Consider the following 26,839-nt stretch of genomic DNA (forward strand, 5'->3'; position numbering starts at 1 on the left):
ACTTCCCCAGATGACGAAGGACCTTCCTCGTACTGTGTGCCTCTCGCTTCACATTCTGAGAAAGGCCAAATCCCAAGACGTTGATGCCACTGAAGCCACAGTGCTGTTCAAAATGTTGAGGGGTGGAAGCGGGGAATTCTGCTGAAGTCCACCATAATCTCCACTGGTTTGATTGTGTTCAGCTCTAAGTCTTTGTGGCTATCAAACAATCAAAAAGGGTTTGATTGATTGGTTGATTGATAAGATGGTTTCATTCATTCATTTATTCATTCATTCATTCATTCATTCATTCATTCATTCATTCATTCCCTAGGGGAAAGGAAGTATTCTTAAAATATTCAATGAATAAAAATACATAAATATAAAGTGAATACAACCTTACATAAAGTTCATTACAGACATTTTAATAAAACGCTTTTAAATGCCCTCTTTTAAAAGAGGGCGGGGTTATGTAAATAGGACACGCCCATTATGTTATGGAATTTAAAAAATGTAATTCAAATTAGCGTCATACTAATTATTAAACATCTGTTGTTGTTTTGTTTTTTTTTTACAATAAAACAAAACCGAATCAAGGTTTGTACTATAAAATCGTATTACTCGTATATTACATTGACAATTTTTAAAACCCTTAGTTTCCGCCTCCTGCGCGGCTACTTGCTAATATCTGTGCACTGATTGGCTGGCTGCTATTCAAGCCTTTGATTGGCACCTAAACAAGCCAATAGATACGGGGAACAGTCGGGCTTAGTAAGGAGAAAGGCGGAAGTGACGGTGAGGAGGTAAGGTAAACTGTTGGTGTGATCCATGGCAACAGAGTCAGTGCAGCAGCAGCAGCAGCCTGAGTCCGAGTCCGAGCCTGTCATACATACGGAACGCGCTAACCGGGTTCTCCGGGTTCCTTCGTGGTTCTCTAGACCTATATATCAGTTTTCGTATAATATTTCGGATAATTGCTCGTTTTTACACCTTGCTGAATCTCTGTCCTTATTGCAGAACCAGGAAGAATTCGGCTCGATCCATTTCCCCTTCCAACAGCGAATGTTCTGGCAGATGAACACAGATCCTACACGACAGATCATCCGGTTTATGTACATTAAAATATATGTACGGGTTTATATGAAAACAGAACCCGAAACGAGCATGACGGGCGACCAGGGAGGATCTCATTGCGTCTAAATAGGTTCGGTTTGGATGTTGAAGAGCATCAGCTGAACCTCAGGTGAACATCACGGGTCGTCTTTGATTGTCATTGATTTTGCCACGCTGAGAGCCGTGTGAAAGGAGAGAAGCACTGGGTGAAGATGGCGACTGGAGCAGGATGGCAGCAGTACTACTCTCCTGCTGGAAAATACAGCGCTTCAGGATCAGCCATGGCCATGGAATACACACAGGACCTGCATCTGAAGATGAGCAAGAAGATCGCACAGCTCACTAAGGTAGTGTGTGTGTGTGTGTGTGTGTGTGTGTGTGTGTGTGTGTGTGTGTGATGGACAGAAGTGATGGTGCTCTCCATCATTTGCATTCACAGACACTCGCGTTCCAGTGATCAGACACATCTTCATGTCTCCAAGACCATTCACAAAGCTGAATCGTATTATATCAAATAGGAAGCAATTGGTGAAGGTGCGGTGTGGTTCCTCCAACTCAATCTCACACTGAAACATCAGACTCAATCTATTAGAGGACCACATCTTTATGTAGCATCATGTCTAAAAGACCATTCATGAAGCTTTCACCCAAACCAGTTCAATCCAACTCCGAGCCATCAAACTCGGTCCATTAGAGAAGAACCACACCTTCATGTAGTATCATGCCTCCAAGACCATTCACAGAAAAGACATCATGCATTGCATAAGAAGTCATCAGTAAAAACGTGTCATGGTTTAATACGAAAAGGATTTACGCTGAACAAGTTGGTTCACGGCCGTGTTTTATTCCTCTTACTCTACAGCAATAAACTGGGAAATTGGGAAAAGCATGCAGAACTTATGCGATATCATTATAAAGTTTTGTGTCTTGATTAAATCGGCTTTACAGGTCATTGTCTTTTTTTTCTCTCATTTGATTTGGTACGTAAAGAATTTCTCCGTGACTCAAATTTCTTCACATCATCAGTTCTCTTGCAAAAATCCACCAATAGGATGATTTATTCCCAGAAAGTTCTTGATCGGTTTGACTCTTCTTCCAGCAGACAGATCTCCAGATCTCCATTAGAATACAAGAGCCGACTGCTTCTTTATGCTGCATAGAAGACTTAGAAGGAAGTGCTATCGGCCCTTTTCCACATACACAAACGTAGTCTCAAAGCTGATTGGTCAGTATGATTGACAAGGCGGAGACACTGTAACATCCTTCCCACTAGTAGAGCACGGTCTTTCTTTTATCTCTCAGATTACGTCTACAGTAATCCAGAAAAATGACATTTGCGTCTTAAAACGCTCCGTGTCCACACTTTCGTATTTAATCTTTTCAAAAGTTGCTCACTCACACCAAAACGTATGAAAAAACCCTCACGTCCCCGTACCGCGCATGAGCAAAACCTAAGACGCTTAGACTCACGTCCTGCCGTTTATTGACTTTCCGGCTCTTTGAAACGTCACGGCAAGGTCTTAAAACACGTCAACGTTTTCAAATGCCTCCGTTTTCTAGACTGTGACGAGAAAACCCGTTTTCAAATTGATCCAAATTGATCAAAAGGGTACATTTTTGTATCAGTGTGGACATGGCTTTAGACTCAGATCTCAGAAACCTTGTTTTCTTTGTGCCACACTTTTCCCAAAGTTTGGAACATAAGTGCTGCTGAAGTGTTCCTCAACAAACCACAAATAGAAGGACAGATTTAGATGATAACAAATGTGCAGAAGAACCACAAATAATCCAATGGTGAAACATGGAAATGGGCAGAAAAATGAACAACATACTGTAAGGAGAACATTGTAATGGCAGTCTTTAATGTATAATCTGGGAATAGCTGCATTTCCTAGTGAGTGTTTTGCAGAAATTTACTCTGAAGTAAAGATCTCCTCCTGAATTCTGAAATATGTTTGGTCTCCTTATATCAAGCGACATATTAAAATAATCATCAGATAGTCACATGATTGCTGTAAAGATGTAGTGTAGAGCGAATGGGGTTTTCCAACCATTTGGTTTCAATCATTTATTTTGATTCTCTTTTGCTTGAGTTCTGAAGAAAAATGTTGGAAGATAGTGAAGATATGATATTTGTACACGATGCCTTCCGACTGCACAGAATCCACAAGCCTGTTGGTACAGTATTTTTAGCTCACAAGTTGCACCATGTGACTCCCACAGTGTTGTTCGTTCACTCCACTCACTTTTCGATGATATGCTAATCTGGGTTGTATTCAGAAACGATGTGTACTCCAGTAACGTAAGCGTGCATGTACATAAGGACGAGGCAGCCACAGAAAACGGTGTTAGTTTGCCTTTTTATTTATTTATTTATTTATTTATTCACCACAATGCAATCCAACACCCTTATTCAGACTCTGATATATCATGAGCCATCATTACTCATATCTTGTGACTCAGCTTACCAGGATGACCAGTTAGTGGTTTTGGATAAGAGTGCTTCAGGTGGGTTAAAGTACGATCACACAGTGTAGAAAAAAAAAATCCGCTTAGAAATTCCTCTTCGAATCAATGTGAAGATAAAATTGCCTCATGCTCGGTATTTCATTCAAAGCATGGCTCGAGGCTTTGTTCTGTTTTAAGGCCATCTTTATGGACTCGCTCTCATCACCCTGTGTCTGCACGCTGACAAATTATAGACGATGCTGCATCCTTGGTCACATCATTTTGCCAAACTTGGCAACCCTGAGGCAGACCGGGCTGCCAAGCGTTGTCAAGGTTATTGTTTCGAAACGCCACTCAGAGCACCCAGTGTGTACATTAACACTTTAACATTTAATAACCATTAGCCCGTGTAGACCAGGTTGGTTCGAGATGAGCTATCTGACCAAACAAGATCACCCATCGTAGCTCTGGGCTGATTCCTGTCAGGTCTCGCTGATCCTCCTCCGAGGAAGGATTTCTTCACAAACGCTGCTGGAACGTCTTTGCCGCAGTTCCTCATGCACTGCTCCATATACAAGGGCAGAAATGCTTAACTAAGCTCCCTAAGCGAAACAAATTTAGTCACGTGTTAGGCTATTTTTTCCCCCCAGAACCACTAGGTCATACATCTCATCTATATAGTGATATTAACCGCAAGGTCAATTTGAGCTCAATCTTGTGCCAAAAAAAATATTCAGGATGCCAATATTTCACCTGATATCACAGATTTTTTCCTGTAGAATATTTTTGCCATCATTCTAGTGAAACAGATCCTGCGTTGTGCAATACAAATAAAATAGCAGTGTTCATGTGGCTATCTGAGCTTTCATTTAATATAGACTTTACATTGCAATGCTTGCTTACACTTTTTTGCCTCTTTCCTAATTCTCATAAGTTGCTACCTGTTGTTATAAATAATAGAATTCAAGTTTGTTGTTTTATGTAAAGGTCAACCTATTCATCTGTTTTGCTGATTAATTGGCACCGATAGCTGATTTCTATGGCCTATCGGCAAAATCCATACTGATAGTTTTTCCAGGTTGTGTTATACAGTACGAGACCGGCATCTAGAGGCAAATCACTGATGCCACGTGCTGTTTGTTTTTAATTTATATATTCTTATTTATGTCATGTAGCATATTTTTTATGATTCAGTTCCATTTTTATTATTATTATTATTATTATTATTATTATTATTATTACTACATATAGAGACATTGCTGATTGGCCAGTATGACTGAGAGCAGAGAGACAATGTAAAATCCCTCTCACTAGCAGATCACGGCCATTTTTCTCGTTCAGACTCACGATCTTTCAGCAAAACATAGTTTTCTTATATTGTATTTTAACTTGAATAGCAAACACACTTCATAAACTTAACAAAACATTTGTCTAATTGCTGAGATGGTGATTTTTTTTTAGTCTCCAGTGTCAGCACTTTTTAAAAGTTATTAATTCACTTATTTTTTTTTTAAGAGTTATTTATTTAAATTACAAGGGAAAAAAGAGACTGATGAGGTAATAACTGCTTATAGCTGCTGTCGCTGTAAAACTTTTAATTTTTTTCCACCTAAATCCCATATGTCATCATCAACATCATCAAACTCATGATGAAGAATGCTTTGATCATTTTTCAGATTTCTTTTCATCTCATCCCTACAGTGGCAGCTGTCTCTCTGTGTGAAATCAGATAAAAATGTCCTGGAAAATAGGCCACACACTTGTGCGCATCTTAATCCAGAGTCGAGAAAAAACATGACCCTTGAGCTAACGTGTTGAGGAATACAGGCCGTCATGGTGCTGAGCAGATGGCCGTAGCCTCGAGCCTGTAGGGATAAAGCTCGGAAACGGAACAGGACGCAACAGGAAACGGCCTTTTCTCACTCACCGAAGGCTCCGTAATGGCTTTAATTCTGTAAAAGAAGTGTTTATTGCTATAGAGTCCAGTGTGTGCAGTTTTGTTTGTTGCTGTTGCTTTTTTTTTTTTTTTTTTATCTACACCAATCCCGATGAAATTATTTGCTCCCCTCCCACTCAATCCTCCACCAAACACTGAGAGAAAATAACTGTATTTGCAGTAATCCTCTCTGACATTTAAAGACTTCATGCACCACAGTACACTCTCTTCAAGCTGCTCTCGTCAGCACTGCCAGTATTGGAGATGGGATTAAGAGTCATTCTGGAGAATCTTTTAAGCATAGCTGCATATAACTTTATCAATTTTTATTTATTTATTTTTTGCTATTGATGCATTCTGATTTTTTTGTGCATATGCTTATGAGATCATGTGCAATATGTTCCCTTTTGAGTCTGGTTCCTCTCAAGGTTTGTTCCTAATACTATCTAAGGGAGTTTATTCCTTGCCACATTTGCCCCAGGCTGCTTTTAGTGAAAAAATACAGACATTTAAATATAAGTGAATTTTCTTCAATAATTCTTACATTCTCTTAAATCTGCTTTGTGACAGTGTCCATTGTGAAAAGCACAATAGAAATTAAATTGCATATAACTGAATGTGCAATCGTTCTCTTTTGCCCCTTATCTAAAGTATCACCAATGGGCAATTATAGTGGCTTGGGATGGGGGTAGAAATCAAAAACCGACCAAAGAGATGCAGCTATCTTTAAGTCTACTGTGTGTTCACTTTTACCATTAATGCCTGATGCAAGTATGGGATAATAAACAACTAGATGTTTATTACGTTATTGAGAAACCCCTTTTATAGCGGGGTCATTTTTCAGCAGGCAAGATAAAGCTCACATTGATGTTGTGGTGTACAAATTGATTGAAAGGATAGAAAAGAGGTTGTTTTTTTTATTACAACTAAGTTTATATACAGGATGTTAGATGTATAATTTTGCTGTATATCGGAGGTCCACAACCACCAAATCGGTGAATGCAAATCTGTAAATCTTACCATCCTAGATGGATGGATGGATGGATGGATGGATGGATGGATGGATGGATGGATGGATAGAAAGGAAGGAAGGAAGGAGGGAAGAAGGAACCATGGCAACTCAATCAAGTTTGAATTTGGCCCTTCATAGGAAAAGGTTTGGACACTACCAGCCAATCAGATTTAAGTATTAGTACAGACCCTGAATTAAATGTTTCAAGAAAATGAAAAAGCAGTTTCCAGATTTCAGTATAATGCATAATGGCACAAATCCTTTTGCAGCCCAACTTGAAATTAGCCTGACATTCTCTCTGCCAGTTGCTTGAGGGATTCCTGTTTGGCAGGATACAGCAGAAGACCGCACAATGTTTTTTTGTTGTTTTTTATTAAATTTTTTCTAAGTCCTTATAAAAATGTGCATGAATATTTCGCATGTTCGTGCTGCGTTGTGTTTCCAAAAATATTTTATCTCCGTTGAACAGAGCTCGGGCGTGACACGCATTGTGCATCCAGTTCTTTTCTGGTCCGTGTAATTCATAAAATGTGCAACACGCCCACGCAGCGGCTCTAACAGCAGACTCCTACGCCTTTATATCACACCACCACAACTGGTGTGGATGGAACTTTCTTTGCTTTTCATTATGATTTGTTTCATGTTGTATTTGATTTTTTATTATTATTATTCAATTGCATTTAAATTGTACTGTAGATCCCGTATCTGAAATATCTATCTGTCGATGTGAAGTCATTTCGAAAAACTTATTAAAATTGATCGAGGAATAATTTTTTTTTTGTAGTTTCTACAAGTAAAAAGGGTTTTACCCAAAAAAAGATTTTACACACAAATAAAAGTTTAATCAAAAGCACTATTACAAAAAAATGATTAATTGAAGCCTCACTCTCCTTCTCAGATTCCGTGTACAGTTTTACTTCAGGGCTTAGAGAATTCTTTCCCAAAACTAATCAAAAGAGCTAAAAACCGAATGAGCATGCTGTCAGAGCCGGACTCTCTGTTTGTTATGTAGCGTGTTGCATTAACCTTGACGGAGAGTTTCTCTGATTTTTATAAAACCTTGTCAAATCTCATTTTAATCAGCAACACGATTAGCGTATTTTTTTCTCCTGGTGCAATGAGAGACGACGCTGTGCTTGAATTTGCATCATGCTTTTAATATTTGACAGGGTCACGCACAATTCTGCTTTTCGCCGTTCTGATAAATGAGTAATGGTGCCGAATATGGCATTCTTTTCATTTTTTCCTTCTTTTTTTTTTATTTCTTTATAATATTGATGACTTGTTCATCCAGCGCAGAGGCAGAGAACTTCTCCACCGTGTGAGAGCTGAAACCCCTCGATCGATAAGCCATGCAAATTACATCAGAATTCCCATCTGGCCGAAGAGACGTGTTCGGCATCGTAAAATCGAATCCCGGTGTGAAAGTCGAGACATGTTGTGGTTTGGTCGTTGTGTTGCTTGTCACGATGTAGGTGTGAATGTAACCATGTGAACCTTTTTTTTCATTTTTCTGGATTGAGAGAAACCTTTAAATGCGATTTAGTGCTAATGTGCACGTACACTGTATGGACAAAGGTAGTGAGACACCTGATTTTTTTCCAGCCATATGCGATTCTTTGCCCACTCAATTGTATAAGACGTCTTTGGATGTGGTCACATGAAGTTTTGCCTTCAGTTGAACTAGGAGACCCAAATCTGTTCCAACATGACAATGCCCCCATGCACAATGTCAGCTCTTTATATGGAAATGTAAAGATATTAACAAGATATGGGGTACATGGGTTGGAGTGGAAGATCTTGAATGGCTTGCTTTCGATCTCCGAACCTCAACCCTATTGAACACTTTTGGGATGAATTGGAACACTATTCGATTCAATTCATTTTTATTTGTATAGTGCTTTTAACAATGAAGATTGTCTCAAAGCAGCTTTACACAGATAATGTGGTGATTAAAAGTGAATATGTTCTTTATGAGTAAGTTTGTCCCTGATGAGAGAGCCGGTGGCGACTGTGGCAAGGAAAAACTCCCCGAGATGGCATTAGGAAGAAACCTTGAGAGGAACTAGACTCAAGAGGGAACCCATCCTCATCTGGGTTGCACCGAATGTCCCCTAACACTAACTGCACTAACCCCACCTTGAACATGAAAAGTAGCTTGTTTATATATACACTAAATGGACGAAATAATTGGAAAGTCTGAATTTTCCAGCCATATGTGGTTCTTTCCCAAGCTTTGGATGAGGTTGATTGAATTTTAACTGGGAGACCGAAACCTGTTCCTACATGACAATCCCCCTGTGCACAAAGGGGCTCATGAAGATGAAAATGAAGATGGTTTATATGGCTTGAAGTGGAAGATCTCCTGCTACAGAGCTCTGACCTCAACCCTATTGAACACCTTTGAATTGATAAATGTAAACGCTGACTGAACCCCAGGCCTCCTCACATCATCTACTGTACATCATCACCTGACTAACTGAATCTCACACAAATCTCCACAAACACACTCCAAAATCAAGTGGAATATCTTCCCAGAAGAACGAAGGTTATTATAACTGGAAATAAACAAAATTTAAATCCACAAAAAAAATCACATACAAATCCTAAGGTTAGGTTTTGCTGCCAAAACAGTTGCGACCCATTGCACTTTACCAGCATGAACTTCTTTAGTAGTATGAGCTACAGGAGCTCGTCTGTTGGATCAGACCCCACGGACCAGCCTTTGCTCCTCACATGCATCAATGAGTCTTAACTACCCATAACTCTGTCGCCGGTTCACCACTGCTCCTTCCTTGGACCACTGATAGATACTGACCACTGCAGACTGGGAACATCCCACAAGAGTTGCAGTTTTTAGATGTTCTGACCGTGTAGTCATCACAACTAGTCAAACTTGCTTAAATCCTTACGCTCACCCATTTTTCCTGCTTCAATAGTCTACAGTAACTTACCAATCATTCCACAGTTACAAATGTGGTGAACAGAAAAGCATCTATGAATGCTGCACAAAATCTTGAGATCAAACCTTGAGGTGTATGGGCTACAAGTGTAGAAGACCACAGTGGGTTTCACTCCTGTTAGCTGATAGCCATTCTCCCTTTCCCAGATGTTTATTGTTTTTTACACCAGTTTGTTCATAATTTGGCAAGGTGAGAGTTCCAACAACAGACTTGCTAAACATACAAAACCAGATCTATTACTGAAAAAAGAACATGTCTGGTCATGTCCTTTCCTTCATGAAGACCCACACACGGCAGGGCTAACACAGGGTTAATCAAGCCATTGCTAGAGATCACAAGCGAGTGTACAGAGAATAAAAAAGGGGGCTGGATGACGCACGAGCCAGCGAGCAGTGCTTTGATGTTCGGGGCGTTCCGAACCGCTCTGACATCCCGTGTCCTGCGCTGTCATCGCAATCACAATCACACAATCTCTTTCATAAATATCTCGACGCTGGGATTGCTAGTCTACTACGCTGCAGAGGTGCTGGAAGCTGAAGAGGCAGGGAAGAGCGCTGACAAACAAAATCACCTGCTGGCGTTCGAGCGCCATTGAGATTCTTCAAATTTCTGCAAAAAAAAAAAAAAAAACAACTAGGTGAAGGTGTTGACAGGAATAGAAGGACCTTTAAAGAAGTAGATGCCGACCCTGCAAACATCCCAAACCATCTAGAGACATACCAGTGCCAATTGGATCCCACTTCATGTGGAGTTTGGACATTGGACCTTTTGACTGTTTAAAGGCTCTGGTATGGAGAAGCTGGTGTGGGATCTGTGATGTTCGCAATTTAATGAGTTGCTCAGTAGCTCCTAGTTTTATAACCACAATGACTGTAAAAGACTGTAGAAAGAACATTACTCATAATCACACACTCCAGTGCTCATGTTGGTTCTCTCTTTCCAGTGTTCTGTATTGTTTGAAAGATTTATGATCAAACTCTTGATGTCACCTAAATGAGGATGGGTTTCCCTTTTTAGTCTGGTTCCTCTCAAGGTTTCTTCCTAATAACATCTAAGGGAGTTTTTCCTTGCCACAGTCGCCACGGCTGCTCATCAGGGATAAACACACATCATTCACCGTAACTGTAAATTCTGTAAAGCTGCTTTGAGACAATGTCCGTTGTGAAAAGCGCTATAGAAATAAACTTGACTTGACTTTAATCTTATTTAATGATTTTATTTAATCAAACAATGAAACACTAAATAAATATTTTAGTCGTAATTGTAAATTCAGCTTTGTTCCACACATAATTGATCATACTTATACTTATTATAGACATACTGCTTATTGTCTATACAAACCGAATCCTGTCCGATAATCGTCTAATTACTTTATCAAGGTATTAGATGCTATTAGAATGTCAGGCTCCTACGGAAGGGATAGCTCACTGGTTAAGATGTTACACTTGTGAGTTCAGATGTTAAGATTGTGATGTTTAAATCACCACTAAGCTACTACTGTTGGGCTCTTGACCAAGGACCTCAACTGTTTAGATGTACTGCTCTTAGTAGTTATTGCCTCCGAAGATCATGAGTTCTAATCCCATCCAGGATTCTGGCCAAGTTCTGGCCCTCTGAGCAAGGCCTTTAACACCATATCTGCTCAGCTGTATGAATGTGTTAATTGTAAGTCGCTCTGGATAAGGGCATCTGCCAAATGTCATAAATGGAGACATGAAAAGAAGAGTGAAGGTTACTATAGCAGGAACTGAATGTGGGATGGGATGTTCAAAACTTCATACCATCCTTGTGGTCAGGTGTCCACCAACTTTTGACAACAGTATTTCTCTTTATTGTGCATGATGGCCATTACGTAGGGCATACAAATGTATCCGTCATTTATACAATTTGTAATTCAGAACACATCAGATTTTTTATGGTGGATTCAAGTTTGTACGGACCTTAAAACGATCTGATGTTGCTTCCTAAAAGAAGAAAATGATGTTTCGGATTTGTCACGTAAATTGAACCAGTGCAGCGCTGACATTAGTGTTTTCGCCTTTACAGCCTCATTGGTATTCAAATGCATTCACAGCATGAAATCATCCAATTACTTCTCATTTGAATTTGAACAGCTTTAATATGACCAGAAATATCACACTGATCTACAGTTCGTTTTTCTCCTATATGCGATTCTTCATTTGGGTCTAATGTAATGAAGCAGATTTATTTCTTTGTATTAAACACATATACTTTACAAAAACTCGTTTTGGAAACAACTCGATTGAGTCATTTGCATAAAAAAAACAGCCAACATACAACATGCAAATGTGTCAATGGCTACAAGTTTACAAGTGAGACAATGATAATTACAATAATTGTGATATATAGTGATGCGTTTCTATCCATATCACACATACAACTCTATCACATCACCCTGTACCAGTCCTGTGGACTGTACTATTAGCATGTTATGACAGTATAGTATAAGCAAATAGAGATTGTCGCTTCTGCTGGCTTCACATTTTCGTGCATCCCTGAAGGATGCCTTCATGCATTATTGATGCATTGTGGCCCAGGCAGCAGAGTCTCACTGATCGTCTTGCGTGTTTTATCACATCTTTTTGTCACTGTGTTGAATAAACATTTTTTTTACATTGTCACACACTTGATTACTATAGGGACCAGAAACAAGGGAAATATTCCAGTTTCTTTGGAAGGAGTCAAGCGAAAAGAAATCCCACTATTGCAATATGATCTCTTTTTTGTGTGTGTACTCTAAGCTAATATCGCATGCTCGTGCTATTATCAATTCATTGGTTTCAAAGGCAGTTAATAAAGTTTTGGGAGAGGAACGCTGTCCCATACGTGTCTGATACAGAATTCCAGCTGCTCAACAGTTCTGGGTGTTCTTTGTTGTGTTTTTCGTTTCATGATGCACCAAACGTTTTCAAATAGTGAAAGATCTAGACTGCAGGCATGCCAGTTCAGCAGCTGAACTCTTCTACTACAAAATCATGCTATTGTAATAGATGCATTATGTAGTTAGCATTGTCTTGCTCAAATATGCAAGGCGTTTTCAAAAAAATTTCAAATGGAAGCATTTGTTTCTTTAAAAACTGTATATGCCGTTCAGCATTGATGGAGCCTTTCCAAATGTGCAAGCTGCATATTCCACAGGCACTGATGCATCCCCAATACCATCAGAGATGTAAACTAGGCACTGATAACAAGCCGGATGGTCCCTCTCCTCTTTAGTCTGGAGGACATGGTGTCCATGGTGGCAGCCATTAAATGAATAATTAATTATTCTTTCCTTAAAATTATAGATTTGCTCAGATTTAAACATCTGATATGTTTTCTATGTTTTATTGTTATGTAAATATTTAAATAAGGATTGTACTGAGTTTTTTTATTCTAATTGAATAGACAAGTCTTATAAGCAAAAAAAAAAGCCAAAAGGCTGATAATGAGCATACAGCATTTTGTATGTGAAATCGAGGTTATTGTCAACACGGTGACAAAGTTCCCTAAATTCGGAACAAAATTGCTCATATTTACAGGTTTTGTCTGACATCTTCATCCAGAGCAACTTACAGTTATCTCATTTACACAACTGAGCAGGGTCAGGTTAAGGGCCTTGAGCTTCGTGATGGTGATGGGATTTGAACTCACAACCTTCCAATCAGAAGCTCAATGATTTTACAGTATGTCTGAGCTCCCACATCTACTCATAGCGAGATCAGAAGCCACTGAATCATTTGACTGTCGTCCCCAAATACTGCGACTTTGCCTTTTGAAAGAAGTGTATAGCTCTACTTTTTACTGCTAGTAATCTGATGAGCTGTGATTAATAGCAAAACTGCAGTTCAGATGCCTATAATTATCAACTGGTTGTCCAGTCTAGTAGTATCTATTAGTGCTTCCAGTCTCTGCGCAAGTACTTAGCAACGAGCCAAGTTTGTTTCTATAGTAACAAGTTTAATGACTCATGGAAGTGCAGTTCATAAAAAGAAAAAGTTTCTGTGGGGAGGTAATAGCTTAGTGGTTAAGGCTCCAAAGATCTTGAGTTGAAAAATCCAAGCTACACCAAGATGCTACTTCTGGGCCCCTGAGCAAGGCCCTTAATCACAGCTTCTCAGTTGTATAAATGAGACAAATGCAAGTCGCTCTGGATGAGGGCGTTTAACAATTGCCGTAAATTCCAAAATATTTGAACAGTGTGTGACTACCAGACCCTTTGTATATATTTGCCCATTGCATAGCTTGGTCATAGAACAACCTCTACTCTTCTGGGAGGCTTTCCACCAGATTTTGGAGCACAGCTGTTTTGATTTGTGATATTTCAAATTCAAGTGCATTAATGAGATCAGACACTGATATCAAATAAGATATTTGGACACACACTTGGTGTTGAAGTTTATCCCAAAGGTCTTCCACTTTACTCTTGGCAAATCATGTATTCAAGGAGCTTGCTCAGGAACATTGTTATGCTGGAGCAGGTTTTTGGCCTGTTTATTCCATTGGCAGGGGTTTCTTTGGGTCCTCTGGGTTCTGTCAATTATATTCCTATTTGGAATTAACGACTGGGTCGTTCATAAAGAATTCACTCAGTTTGACTCAGTGTGATTTAGAAGGAGGAGTCGTCTTAAAAAGTTATTCGGTTGTTTTCTACTAGAGGTGCATGAGCAAAGGATCGCAAAATCTCTGTAGGTTATGTACAGGAAACAGAATTATGAGTTTACTTCTCGACTCTTCCAGTCCGAGTCGTTCGTTCTTTTATCACATGACTCCCATAGACACTACGCAGTTATATATACATATTTAAATTAATTGGAACTACAGTAAAAATTTGGGTATGTAGACGTGTTGGGGGATCTGCTTATTGAAAATGCAACATTTTCCCTTCCCGATCAAAGGAACGGAATGAAGAAAATGACCCAAAATAAGATTCGTCCAATTTGATAAACGAGATTCAAAGAACCAAGTCACTGGAACTAAACAATCCTTCCATCACTATCCAGAATGCATTCTAACCTCATGTGCTCATAAAGCTCATAAAGAAGAAACGTATACATTGTCAATCATGTTACAGCCAACCACAACCAAGACTACAAAACTGAAATGTCTAATCAAACTGTCATTCTTTTTTAATCCTACTGAGAAACAACTTATTACAGCTGTTACAGGATAGAAACCCCTATTCAGTCCGAACACTAACACTCACTACAACAGTCTTGCCTCTTGGTTCTTTCTTGTTGGCAGCCCTTTTTCTTTTCTATCAACTCCTTTTCTTTTGTTTTTCTCCCTTCCTTCATTGTCTCCCTAGAGGCCAAAGTTAGAAATGTCCCCATTATCAAATTTGGCCTTTTGCATCAGAAATACACAGTGAAAAGCCATTGATTTGAGAAACCTTTCACCTGCCACTTGAATAAAAAGTTCCTCTTCCAATTGTGCTGGATTCCAATTCAACTTCTTAAGCATTCACAGCATCACAAACATCTTTTTCTCTGACACTTTCTCAGACACATTAAATATGCTGGAGAAGTTAAATTGTAGAACTCCTATATAGACCTATATAGGAGCTTCCTGGAACTCCAAAAGCTTTAACACTTTAAGAAATTTTCTTTGAGAAATTAGTCACAGGTAGTTCTCAAAAGTACTTCTGACAAAGCATAAACCAACTTCCTCTATCTCCTCACCAAGCCAGCTGTCATTTTCTCCCTATTTTATTTTTGCTGCATCTCTCTTTTTTCTTCTTCACAGTGCACTGAAATAAAACTAAAGTAAACGGAATTATCCTGCAGTGCAGTCACACTCTCGCTTCAAGGAACACCCAGGTTCTGTCTGTCCCATCATAGTTGTGTTTCTCTTGAGAGTTGGCAGGCTTGTGAAATTTCTTTCCGGGCCGGAATACGTCCAAAAAGCTTTTTCCCAACGATATCGTACATCTGGTCTAAGAAGATAAAGTTTCGCTCGATTTCTTTTGGTCATTATTGCGTTTTGCTCAAACCGGCCTCCGCCAGGGCAATCAGTTCCCCCCGCGCTATCATAGCAGCACATCAGTTAAGTCTTAAAGGGGAAAAGCCCAGTCAGCGATAGAGGGTGCTTTCACGAGCCGTGCGGTGCGAGTCCCTTCTATAGATTGGAATTGAAGCAGCCCGAGCGCAGATGAATGAAAGCTCGACGTCAGGACTGTTGGGACTATTTTTAGCCTGAAGCAAAGTCGATGCCGTAAAGAGGTTTCGTGCTGCTCCGCTTCTCCCTGGGATTGAACCCTCAGTGAAATTGAGGGAGTGAACTGTTATGGAAGAACTCTACTCGATTCTTCTCTAGATAGCCTTACGCTCTGCAATAGCACACTGCACTATGACAAGGCAAATGTCCTAAAGAGATATCAAGTTGGTAGGATTTACATCTAGGAGGATACGCGTTGCAAATATGATAATTTTATATGTATTTATTCCAATTCCAAAAAAGATTTGCCCAATGGGATTCTTAGCGACTTTAGAATTAATAACAGTAATATCTGGCTTCCGGTAGGCAACGTACAAAAGTATTGGAACAACGCACAGTATTTTGTGCCGTATGCAGTTGTATAGGATGTCTTTGGATACGGTATAATACAATTTTGCGTTCACTTGAACTTGAAAATCCAAACCTCCAGCAAGGTCCATGAAGATATGGTTTACATGGTTTGGAGAGGAAGATCTTAAGTGGCCTGCTCTGATCTCAACCCTACTAAACACCTTTTGGATGCATTGGAACTTTGACTGCACCCCAGGCCTCCTCACCTCACCTACATCAGTAACTGACTTTACTAACACCCTTGTGCCTGATGAACATAAATGCCCACAAGCACACTTCAAAATTTAGTGAAACATCTTCTCAGAAGAGTGGAAGGAATTATAAACAAGGAGTAAATTGGGACTAAATGTGAAATGCGATGCTCATAAAGCACCATACTTATGTCTGCAATCTTTGAGCAATAAAATGTAATTTTTGGTAAACAGTGAAGTTCTAAATAATCCGGCTCAATATTGAATGATCACATTCAAGCTTAATTGTGCACTTTTGCAGGTACAGGTTGGTAAATCTGTACGCACTATTTTTTTATTGTAATTTTTATTCTATACGATACGATTCATCCCTATTACAATGCAGCACGATATGATTTCCATTTGATTCAACACAATGCGATTCACTGCAATACGATGCAGTTGAAAAAAGAAATGATGCTGTGGAATTCAATATGGAACAGAAAGTTCGCTTTTATTTCTTTGGGGGGGGATTGAATAAAACCTGACTTTTCCTGTTCTGTGTGAAGGAAGTCACAGCTCTACCTCTGCCATGTTAATCTGTATCCTATGTGACTCTCAGGACACGCCTCGGTCTCCGTAGCGTAGAGAACGCACTTGAAAAACGGTTTAGCGAGGAGAAATTGATTTACATATCAAATATTGGTCACAAATTATCAGTCACAATCTAAATAATAAAATAGCGCATCTACTGATAAATTATATATAAATAATTCAGGTTTTACCGATGCAAATATGTTCAAAATGATGCAAATCGGTGAATCTTATCATCTCTACTCAATACAAGTGCTTGTACTACAAGCTAATTACAGTGCTCCAGTCCTGTAGAGGTCTGGTTTTGAATATCATTTACAATAACAACCTCCAATTCTTTCCCCAGAATCACAAAAAAAACAATAAGTAACAAGACAAGTCAAACCTGTCACATTAGTTGAAATGCCGGCTGAACATGAACACTTTCCGTACCTTATGACCTGATGTGGTTCAATTATATACACAAATATATATATAATCAAAAGTAGAGGACTATTAGATCTCTGGACCATTCCCAGGCGTAAATGCAGTATTTGCACTCAGTGGCATCTTTGAGTCTGGAAAGAAAAAAAGAAAAACACAACCTGTAAAAACCTTAAAGTATTTACTTGGCACCCATTTAATAGGCCTGATGTCTTGTTTGTTTAAAGCTTGTACAATCCATTTGGCAAGTCTTAACAGTAAACTCGTACACAGCATTTCACTGCATGTCGTACTCTGTATGTATGTGACAAATAAAATTTGTTTTGATTTAAATCTCGAAGTTCTTTGATGCTGATTATAGCTGTTATTATTCCTTGTAATATGTTCGAAAATTTAAATCACATCTTTTAAAACCCTACATCTAATAATATCATTCAACAACATTTTCTTAAGCATTCAGAAGTAGAACCATTATCTAGATGATCTTCTAGATGATTAGGAACAAACATGAGGGTCTGAACATTGAGGCAACTGAGGAAAATATAGTCCACTACAAATCTAATCAAATTGTCTAGCTCTTTTGTTACGCTTAGTATTCACCTAGCAGATAAACATCAAGAGAAAATAATGTTAGCCAGACTGGAAGATCATAACTTATAATGCAATAGGAAGGTGGTACCTCAGTGGTTAAGGGATTAAACTTTGTAAGGTCCTGGGTTCAAATCCAAGCACCACCATGCTGCCACTGCGGGGCCCTTGAGCAAAGCTCTTAACCCTCAGTTGCTCGGTTGCAAGTCGCTTTGGATAAGGCCGTAAATGTGTGTCTACTTAATGCCATAAATGTAATTTCCATACCTTATGAATGAAATGTTGGTCAGAAAAACACAATCTGCTGTTTCAGAAACTTAGGTGGGATCAAAAGGTTTCGAGACGAGCTCTGTTTACGAGAAAAGTACCGTATTTATCTACGTTTACACACCATCACCTTCAAAATAGTCCCCTTGCACACTAATATGGATCTCCGTATTTGTGTCAAAGCGGCGAGCTGAATCTTCATCTTCGGGAAGAGGGTGAAGTTCGCAGGAAAGAAATCTGGTGAGTAGGGTGAGTGAGGAAGTGAGATCTTGTTGTTTCCGGGCAGAATAGCACCAGCTCCTGATGTACATGTGCCGATGTCTTTTGGCACACTGACTTAAGAAGGTCGGTGCTCCTTGTGACTGTGCGTGCAGCCTTGTGCTGCCATCTGTTGGCGTGTTACAAAACCAGTCTTGAAACGTTTTGGTTCCGCCACGTAAAAAAAATGATGGTTATTTTTGATTTTCTGAGTTGCATTGCAATAGTTAAGAAATGTATGATATATACACTCCTTTCATATCGTACACTATTTGGGCAAAATTATTGGGACCCTGATTCTTCCAGCTATATGTGGTTCTTTAAACCGTTACTACAAAGTTATAGGCACACAATTGTATAGGATGTTTTTTCATGTTTTCAGGTTCTCTTTCTGAGCGCCATCGAGCTGATTAAGCCCGTCTGGAGGACGTTGTGATTTCAATTTCGCTGGACACTTGAGTAGAGATCAGCTTTTATTTTGTGCTTAAGGTCTGCTTAACGTGTCCCTGCCTCTGTTATTCAGCAAGGTCATGAGAGGCTTTTTTTTTCCCCTTACTTATGTTGCAGCATAAAAAAAGGAACGTTGATAACACCCCGAGTAGGTTGCAGGGGGGAAAAAAGGCTTAGTCATTCTCTCCTTGTGATTTTCAAAGCTTTTGTCCTCTCGCATTGTTCGAGGAGCCTGAACTCATTTGAACGCAACCTCATTCTCGTTCGCCTCCGAGCCCGAGAACATTTCGAGAGCCGGACCTCATTTTCAGTGCCCCGTTTGTTAGAATGAATAATGACTCTTACAATCAGAGAGGTTTTCAATTTTCAGTGATTTATTCATTCATGTTCTTTCATACAGTGTGCATTTGGACCTACTATACACCACAGCTCACAGCTCAGCTGCTGAATAAGTCATGGCACTAGACCTTTAGCTCAGTGTTTGAGACATTGGACTTCCAATCAGAAGGTTGTGAGTTCAAATGTCAGCACCACTGCCCTGGAGCAAGACCCTTAATCCTCAACTGCTGTGGTATTGATATTGTAGGAAGTGGTAGCTCCGTGGTTGAGCCGTTGGACTTCTGATAATGTCCAGTTCAAATCATGGTTCTAGACCGCCAGCTCAGTGGTTGAGACATTGGACTTCTGGTCAGAAGGTTGTGGGTTCAAATCCCAGCACGACTGTGCTGCCATTGCCGCACCCTTAAACAAGACCCTTAATCATCAACTGCTCTGGTATTGTTATAGTAGGAAGTGGTAGCTCAGTGGTTGAGACATTGGACTTCTAATTGGAAGGTTGTAAGTTCGAATCCCAGCACGGACAAGCTGCCATTGCTAGGCCTTTGAGCAAAACCTCAGTTGCTCTGGTATTGATATTGCAGGAAGTGATAGCTCAGTGGTTGAGACAGACTTCCGATTGGAAGTTTGTAAGTTCAAATCCCATCACAGCCAAAATCGAGAACCTTTTTTCCACTTTTTTAAAGAACTTTATACTCCAGATTATATGAAAATCCATAAAAAAAAGTCAGAAAACATGCTAGACAAACCTTCATCACTCAAATCGTCTTTATTTTCCATTTTTATACACAAGCGCCTCCAAACTTGGGACAACTTTTCCTAATCTTTTCCTCAGTACTGTTATAAATGCTATGCGCATTATCTTCAATTTGTGCATTTGACAGGGAAACCAGAGCACACGCCTGCTCATGAGCTCTTTACTTTGCATTCTGAGTCCAAACTCTTTTAGTTTTCAGAAACTTTTTCGGCCTCCGGGGAATAGAGTCTATTGAGGCAAGGCTGCTAGATAAAAGCACATCTCGGCTCATGCCATGCCCAAGCGAGACTCTTATTCATTTAGAAATGTTCAAAGAACTGCTCAGTTGTAAACTACAGTATGTTCGCTGAGCTCTTTCTAGCTTTGTGGGTTAAACGCAAACCTAGACAGTCATTTAGGAAAGATGGGTGGCCTCTTAATACATACTTTTGGGTAAAACTAGATACGTTTCTCTTACAATATTTAATTCCTGAATAACACCAGGCACACAAACTGTGATTTTTAATTGTTTTTTGCAATTGTGGATTGTCAGACTATGCAAGCATAATCCCCTTTTCTAGAGATCGACAATTAATCAGTTTTGTTGAATAATCGGCACCGACAGTTAATTAAGAAAATCCATACCGATAGTTTGTCAGCTTCAGGTCCACTGTAATTACAAGAGCAACCTAATCACACCACGGGCTGTTTGTTTTTACACGAGACCGCACGCTGCACAGAGAGTGCTATATTACATTTATTATTTATAATTGATTAATTGTAGAATTATATTTATTAACGAATATATTCATATTTATTTCATTTAGCACATTTTCATGATTCAGTACTGTTTAATTTTTAATGTTAGTTTAGTGGTATATTACATGGGGTGTTTTTTTCATTTGATTTCGGTTGATTAAATGGTTATCAGCAAGTATGCTTCAACCTAACTATCGGTATCGGTAAAATACACTAACGTCGACCTCTACCGATGTCACACTGTATGATATGAAGTGTCATATTGTCAGAAAAGAAAAAGACACCAAAGTTTTACGCCATCAATGCATGACACGTTCAGACTCGCATTCTCTTGCTAACGGTAGCTAGCAGCATTAACAAACAGCAGAAAATTGTTCATTTTGTTCATGCCTTGGTGATAAAAATGGTGTACAAACACTTCTTTTCCGTCGATAAATCAGTACATTTATTATGCTGTACTGTCCACCTGACTCATTTCCACATTTTCCCTGAGGCGATCTGAAGTTGACGCACTATTCGCGTCATCAGGTTCGACTCTGCTGTTGTTTCTTGGTTTGACGGTCGTCGTATAAGAAGTCGGTAAAGTCTGAAATCTTCTGACACTGCCAGAATTTTATCGGAGGAATAAAATGATCTCAACGGCCATTAATCATCTGCCGGTGAAAAAATCAGCGATCAAAAACTACAGATTTTAGCCTACGATTATAGGAGTCTTTTAGGATTAGTCTAAATTTGTCTCAGACAACCAAATCATGTCCAAAATCCCACAGTGTGCACCTGGTATATGACTAGATGTGACTAGATCAAAGTAGACAGAGTTAAAAGGAAAAAAATACAAGAAGCTCATGCTAATTATTTGTATTTATACAGGAGTTCTACCAGGATTTTATCTTGGAGCCTGTATTTTATACAGTATACATCCAATCCTTTTTTTATGTAGTTAAATTAGGGGTAGTTAATCATTGTTAATGATGCGGAAGGTAGAAGGTGGTAGCTTTGTGTTAAATACTGTAGCTTTATAATATGTCCTCTATAACAGTGGTCCCCAATCCCCTGGATCGATTGGTACCGGGCCGCACAGAAAGAATATGTAACTTACTTTATTTTAGTTTTATTTATTATCTTATTCTGAACGATGTTTATTTTGGAAAATTACTGGATTCTCTTCACCACATCTGTCTATGACTCACTTTTGATACATGTCATGATGCCTCAGTCACATGTCTTACCTCCATCCTCTACCTTCTTAAAGGGGCTGCTCCGGCCGCTAACACATATTCCATTACTGCTAAAATAAAAGCCCCAAGCTAGCAAAATGAACAAAATACAATACAGTGGATTCACGATTATTATTAGATTTTTAAAAAATACCATTTTTTTGGTTGCTTAAAGGTCGGTCCGTGAAAATATTGTCCGACATTAAACCGGTCCGTGAGCCAAAAACGTTGGGGACCGCTAATCTATAATATATAATTTGTCCTGTCATGTGACCTTGATTAGTTTATAAAGCTAGCTAGCTGGTTGAAGTAAATTTATGGCTGGGGTAAAATGCTGGTTGAAGTAATATTTTACTTAATATTACTTATATCTTACTAGCTTCACAGCAGTAAAGGTTTATATTGCTAGATAGCTGGTTGAAGTAATATTACTACCTTATTGGTAGAGAGAATCAGATACAGATGAGGTTAGAACATGTGTGAAGGGATTGAAAGAAAGACATTAAAAAAAAAAAAAAAATTATATATATATATATATATATATATATATATATATATATATATATATATATATATAAGGAGTTGTTTGTGTTCACAGACTCATGATATTTGCTGTCTATCAAGCAGATTATTATGCAAATATTATTTACTATCGCCGGATAATCAAACACGGTGCGTTTTGTGACTCTCGCATGGTTGCGCGTGGTGGCAGTTGCACAGCTGCAGTCCACGTCCCTGTCCTAGATCAGCTCTCACACACAATTTCACAGCCGAATGGCCAGGGACAAGTAATAAAGCTCCTCATCTATCATATCTGCACTATTTCAGATCGGACGTATATGAGTGTATGTTAGGGGGCTTTTGTTCGTGAGGGTATTTCGAGTCGGCAAACTTGGGCTGCACATGACCTTACGCCGAGATGATCAGGGTCATCCATTCTGACACTTCACAATACACCGTGTGGGTGAAGCTTTCAACTGAACTTCCGAAATGAACACACGAGCCTCGCCGGGTCAATCATACCCCTGTAGGACCTGCAGGGTTTTTTTGAGGGTTGGAAGTGAAGAGCGGAACTTGGCAAGAGCGAAGAGTATGATGACGAGAGGAAGGTTATGCTTTATTTCTGCCCAGTGCACACAACACAGAACCATGAGAGAGCTTGGGGCTGATGAGTCATGTGTCCTGATTCTCCACTGCAGTGCATTTCCTTTCAGTGGAAAGCTCTAACTGGTTCGCCTGACTCGAACAAAAATACAACATTCTTTTTAATTTACATGCATCTTTCCACTTCATATGGGCATTTGTGACTAGTTATGTTTCAAATTCTAATGAATAAAGGTCAACAATAATACCGATAGCTAGATTGGATCGTTCTTGCCGATACCCGATTAAGCAACTAATAGTTTTTAAAATAGATACTAAATTAAAAAAACAAAACAGACATAAAACTCTGTAAAATAGTACTTAACTTTATTTAAAAAAATAAAAATTGAAACAGTACTAAATCTTAAAACTGTGCTCACTGAAATACATGTAAATATATTAATGATATTAATAAATTTAATTGTATCAAATTATAACAAACAGCATTTAGCGTTATTGATTCGCCTCTAGAGGCCGCTGTTGTGAGGACAGCAGACCTTCTCAGCCGGTCAAGCGTCGGAAGCTACCCGGAAAAACTATCTGTATTTATTTTTGCCAATAGACGATAGTTCCAGCAATTGGTCAACCTTAAGTAATGAACATCAAGAAGTTGTAGCTTATGAAAGTTCTGCATAGGCACAATATATATCTGTGCTTTAAAAAAGGCATTTGTTCTGTGACTTGGCTAATGAGCTATTTTGGAATGAGTCTCCAGTGACAGCATTTTGTAAAGACCAGAGAGACGGGACAAATGTATTCCTATACGTTTTTCCTTCAAGAGCGAGGAAAGTTAATTGGCTGGTGAGGAAAAGAGCTGCTATAACTGTTATAAGTGATAAGAGGGGGAAGACCTTCCACAGCATTGCAAGCAGATGAGAAACCATTTATACCAGCATCAAAATGACAAACTCTGTTTTCTTGGAACGAAAGAACAATAAGTGTAGAAAAGCCATAGGTCTGGTACCTCCTTCCTAATTTGGCCATGGCTAATTCCCACCAACCTGGAATGCTGAAGATTAACAAAGGTTTCTTTATTTAAAAAGTTTGTGAGCACCTGGCCATACGATTTGGTATGTGCTTCTTCATCTTATTCCACATTTAGTGCCCATTTACTGAATAAATATTTTGTGAAGATGTTCCACTAGATTTTGTAGTGTGCTTGTGAAGACTTTTGGAGATTCATTCAACCACAAATAGTGAAGTCAGGTACTGATGTATGTGAGGTGAGGAGACATTGGCTTCTGTTTCAATTCATCCCAAAGGTGTTCAATAGGGTTGGAGTGCTATAGCAGGAGATCTTCCGTTCCAACCCCTGTATCTTCATGCATAGGGGCATCGTCATGCTGGAACAGGTTTGAGTCGCCAGGTATAAATAATGGGAAAATTCCAAAAAGACATTCTCACACATGTGAGGTAGAACAGCAAGTTCATCTCCAATATATAAATTCGTACTCATGATCACCATCCACAATTTTCCAACGGGTTTCATGGTCAGACACAATCGTACACTCTTCCACATGTTCCCACATGTAGTTTTTATATTTAGAAATGAGAAAACACTGTAAAGGTAAAGCTTCATTTTAACTATAAGTCCGAGTGACATCTTTGCAAACTTACTTCATCAACACGTGAGTTAACAGCTGCACAGAGATTAAGATGAACCTAATCAACTGATTTCTGCAAATGTTTAATTGTAGGCTCCAGGAAAACTCGAACTCAATTAGAGCTCGTCCTGGGATTTAAAAGCAGTAACAGTAAATTGCAGAAGAAAGGAAAACCAGACCGAGCCTTTTCTTTCTTGTTTCTTTCTTTTTTCTGCACAGCCAGCTGGTGATGGTTGCCACAGTAACTTGTTCCTCTTTATCGCAAGGGTCAGAACCGGCAATCAGAAAGGCAGAAAACTGCTAAATTTCTCTGATTTCACTTGCTGTCGTGTGCAATTACAGTCCACCCACACAAACCTAAATATACTGTATAGAATATACAGCACATGACATGGATCACATTGCCGTACAGATCACCAGCTGGATGAGCTCAAAAGGAAGTTTCAGAAAGAATACTTTTTGGAAAGATAGGAGCAATATGACTATGGGTTTGTTCTCATCTTTAGTAGGTTTTTGATCTTGGTCAGGGTAGTGGTGGGAATAGGAAATCTATCCAAGCAATACCTGGCATAATGCAAGAACAAATCTAACAACCAACAGGGGGGAGGTGGTAGCTCAGTGGTTAAGGCATTGGACCTTGGATTAGAAGGTTATGAGTTCAAATCTCTGCACCACCAAGCTACCCTGCTGGGTGCTTGAGCAAAACCCCTTAACCCTCAACTGCTCAGTTGTAGGTAGGTCTGGATAAAGATGTCTGCCGTCAATGTTAACTGGAACTTATATGTGTTCTATGAGTTGGAATGGAAGATCTTCTGCTATAGAGCTCTGACTGCACCCCAGGCTTCCTCACCTCATCTACTTTAGAACCTGACTTTATTAACACCCTTGTGGCTGAATGAATCTCGACAAATCTCCACAAACCCACTCCAAAATCCAGTGGAGCATCTTCCCAGAAAAGTGGAGGTTATTATAACAGTTAGTTCCTATGGATTAGCACATCTGCCAGATGCCATAAATGTAAATGTATACCCAGACCTCTTTAACAAACATCAGTACCTGATCTGATCTTACATTTATGTGACCTTCCAGATCCAGAATCCAATGCCGTAACCACTGAGCTACCACCTCCTCCATCCAAAAGAGCACTTTAGAGCAGTGGTCCCAACCCCCAAGTCAATTGGTACCGGGCCGCACAGAAAGAATACATTACTTACTTTATTTTTGTTTGATTTATTATCTGATTCTAAACAATGTTTTATTTTGGAAAATTACTGGATTCTTTCTGCCACATCTGTCTACGACTCACTTTTGATACAGGTCATGATGCCTCGGTCACATGTCTTACCTCCTTCTTAAAGGGGCTCCGGCTGCTAACACATAATACATTACCGCTTAATTCAAACCCCCAAGCGAGCAAAATGATCAAAAAACAACACAGTGATTCACAATTATTATTATATTTCGAAAATATCAGTTTTTCTGCCGGTCGTATCATTTTATTTTGTTGTATTTATCCACCACACCTTAAAGGCCCATGAAACTCCAATCCTAACGCATCATGTGTTTATGAACACAACAAATGTTTGGCTGTATAGTGTATCTTGATCTCCTGCCTTCAACTCTTCAAGTTGGTGTTTTTGAAAGGGGAGTACTTAATGCATACACAATAGACTGTAGGATAGTTTTTCTGTATTTGCTTTGGAGTGGCCAGTTTTCACAAATTTCGAATGGATTTTTTTGGCCAATTTCCTTCTGCAACCTAGCTCTTCTCATTTGTCCAAACCTGGAAACATCAGCAGGTTTCCTCAACAAGCTGGTAGCCAGGCCACATCGGCCATCCTTCCCCCTTTAATGAGTGTATACCAGTGTTGTACACTTGGCTTCATGGGTGTGCTGTCTCATTAGATTTAAACAGTAGGGACAGGAAGCCCAATGGGACAGTGGACGAGTCTCTGATCTGTACTACAAACCTAGCTCACATTTCCAACCTGTTATCTAGGCATCAGGCTTTCCAATTCATTAAAAGCAAAAAGCAGACCTTCCTACTTTGAGTCCAGAATTAATCAAACGAGTATCAGCATGTAGTTACCATGGTGATGGGACAGGAGAACACAGCTCATGCATGTGATGTGATGTGTGTAGTGCTGCGTTCACTATCACACGGAAAAGCTGGCTGGTATCAGTATCAGGGGAGAAGTTTGCACCATAGTGAGGGTCGTTGCACACTAACAGTGGATTCATATTAGGTGTGCGCAGAGGTGGTCGGGTTTCTGTGG

At 39.4% G+C, this 26,839-nt stretch overlaps 1 protein-coding gene across 1 annotated transcript in view; it reads left to right on the forward strand.

Moving 5' to 3' along the window:
* The first annotated feature begins 795 nt into the window (after positions 1-795).
* The window catches only part of fam184ab (family with sequence similarity 184 member Ab), a 130,638-nt gene continuing 104,594 nt past the window's right edge, over positions 796-26,839 (forward strand). Inside the window, 1 exon segment of the mRNA XM_046836764.1 lies at positions 796-1,439. Coding sequence (XP_046692720.1) covers positions 1,305-1,439 — 135 coding nt within the window. The 5' untranslated portion in view covers positions 796-1,304.

This window comes from Silurus meridionalis, chromosome 23 (genome assembly GCF_014805685.1).
Source record: "Silurus meridionalis isolate SWU-2019-XX chromosome 23, ASM1480568v1, whole genome shotgun sequence".
In the NCBI taxonomy this organism is placed as follows: domain Eukaryota; kingdom Metazoa; phylum Chordata; class Actinopteri; order Siluriformes; family Siluridae; genus Silurus; species Silurus meridionalis.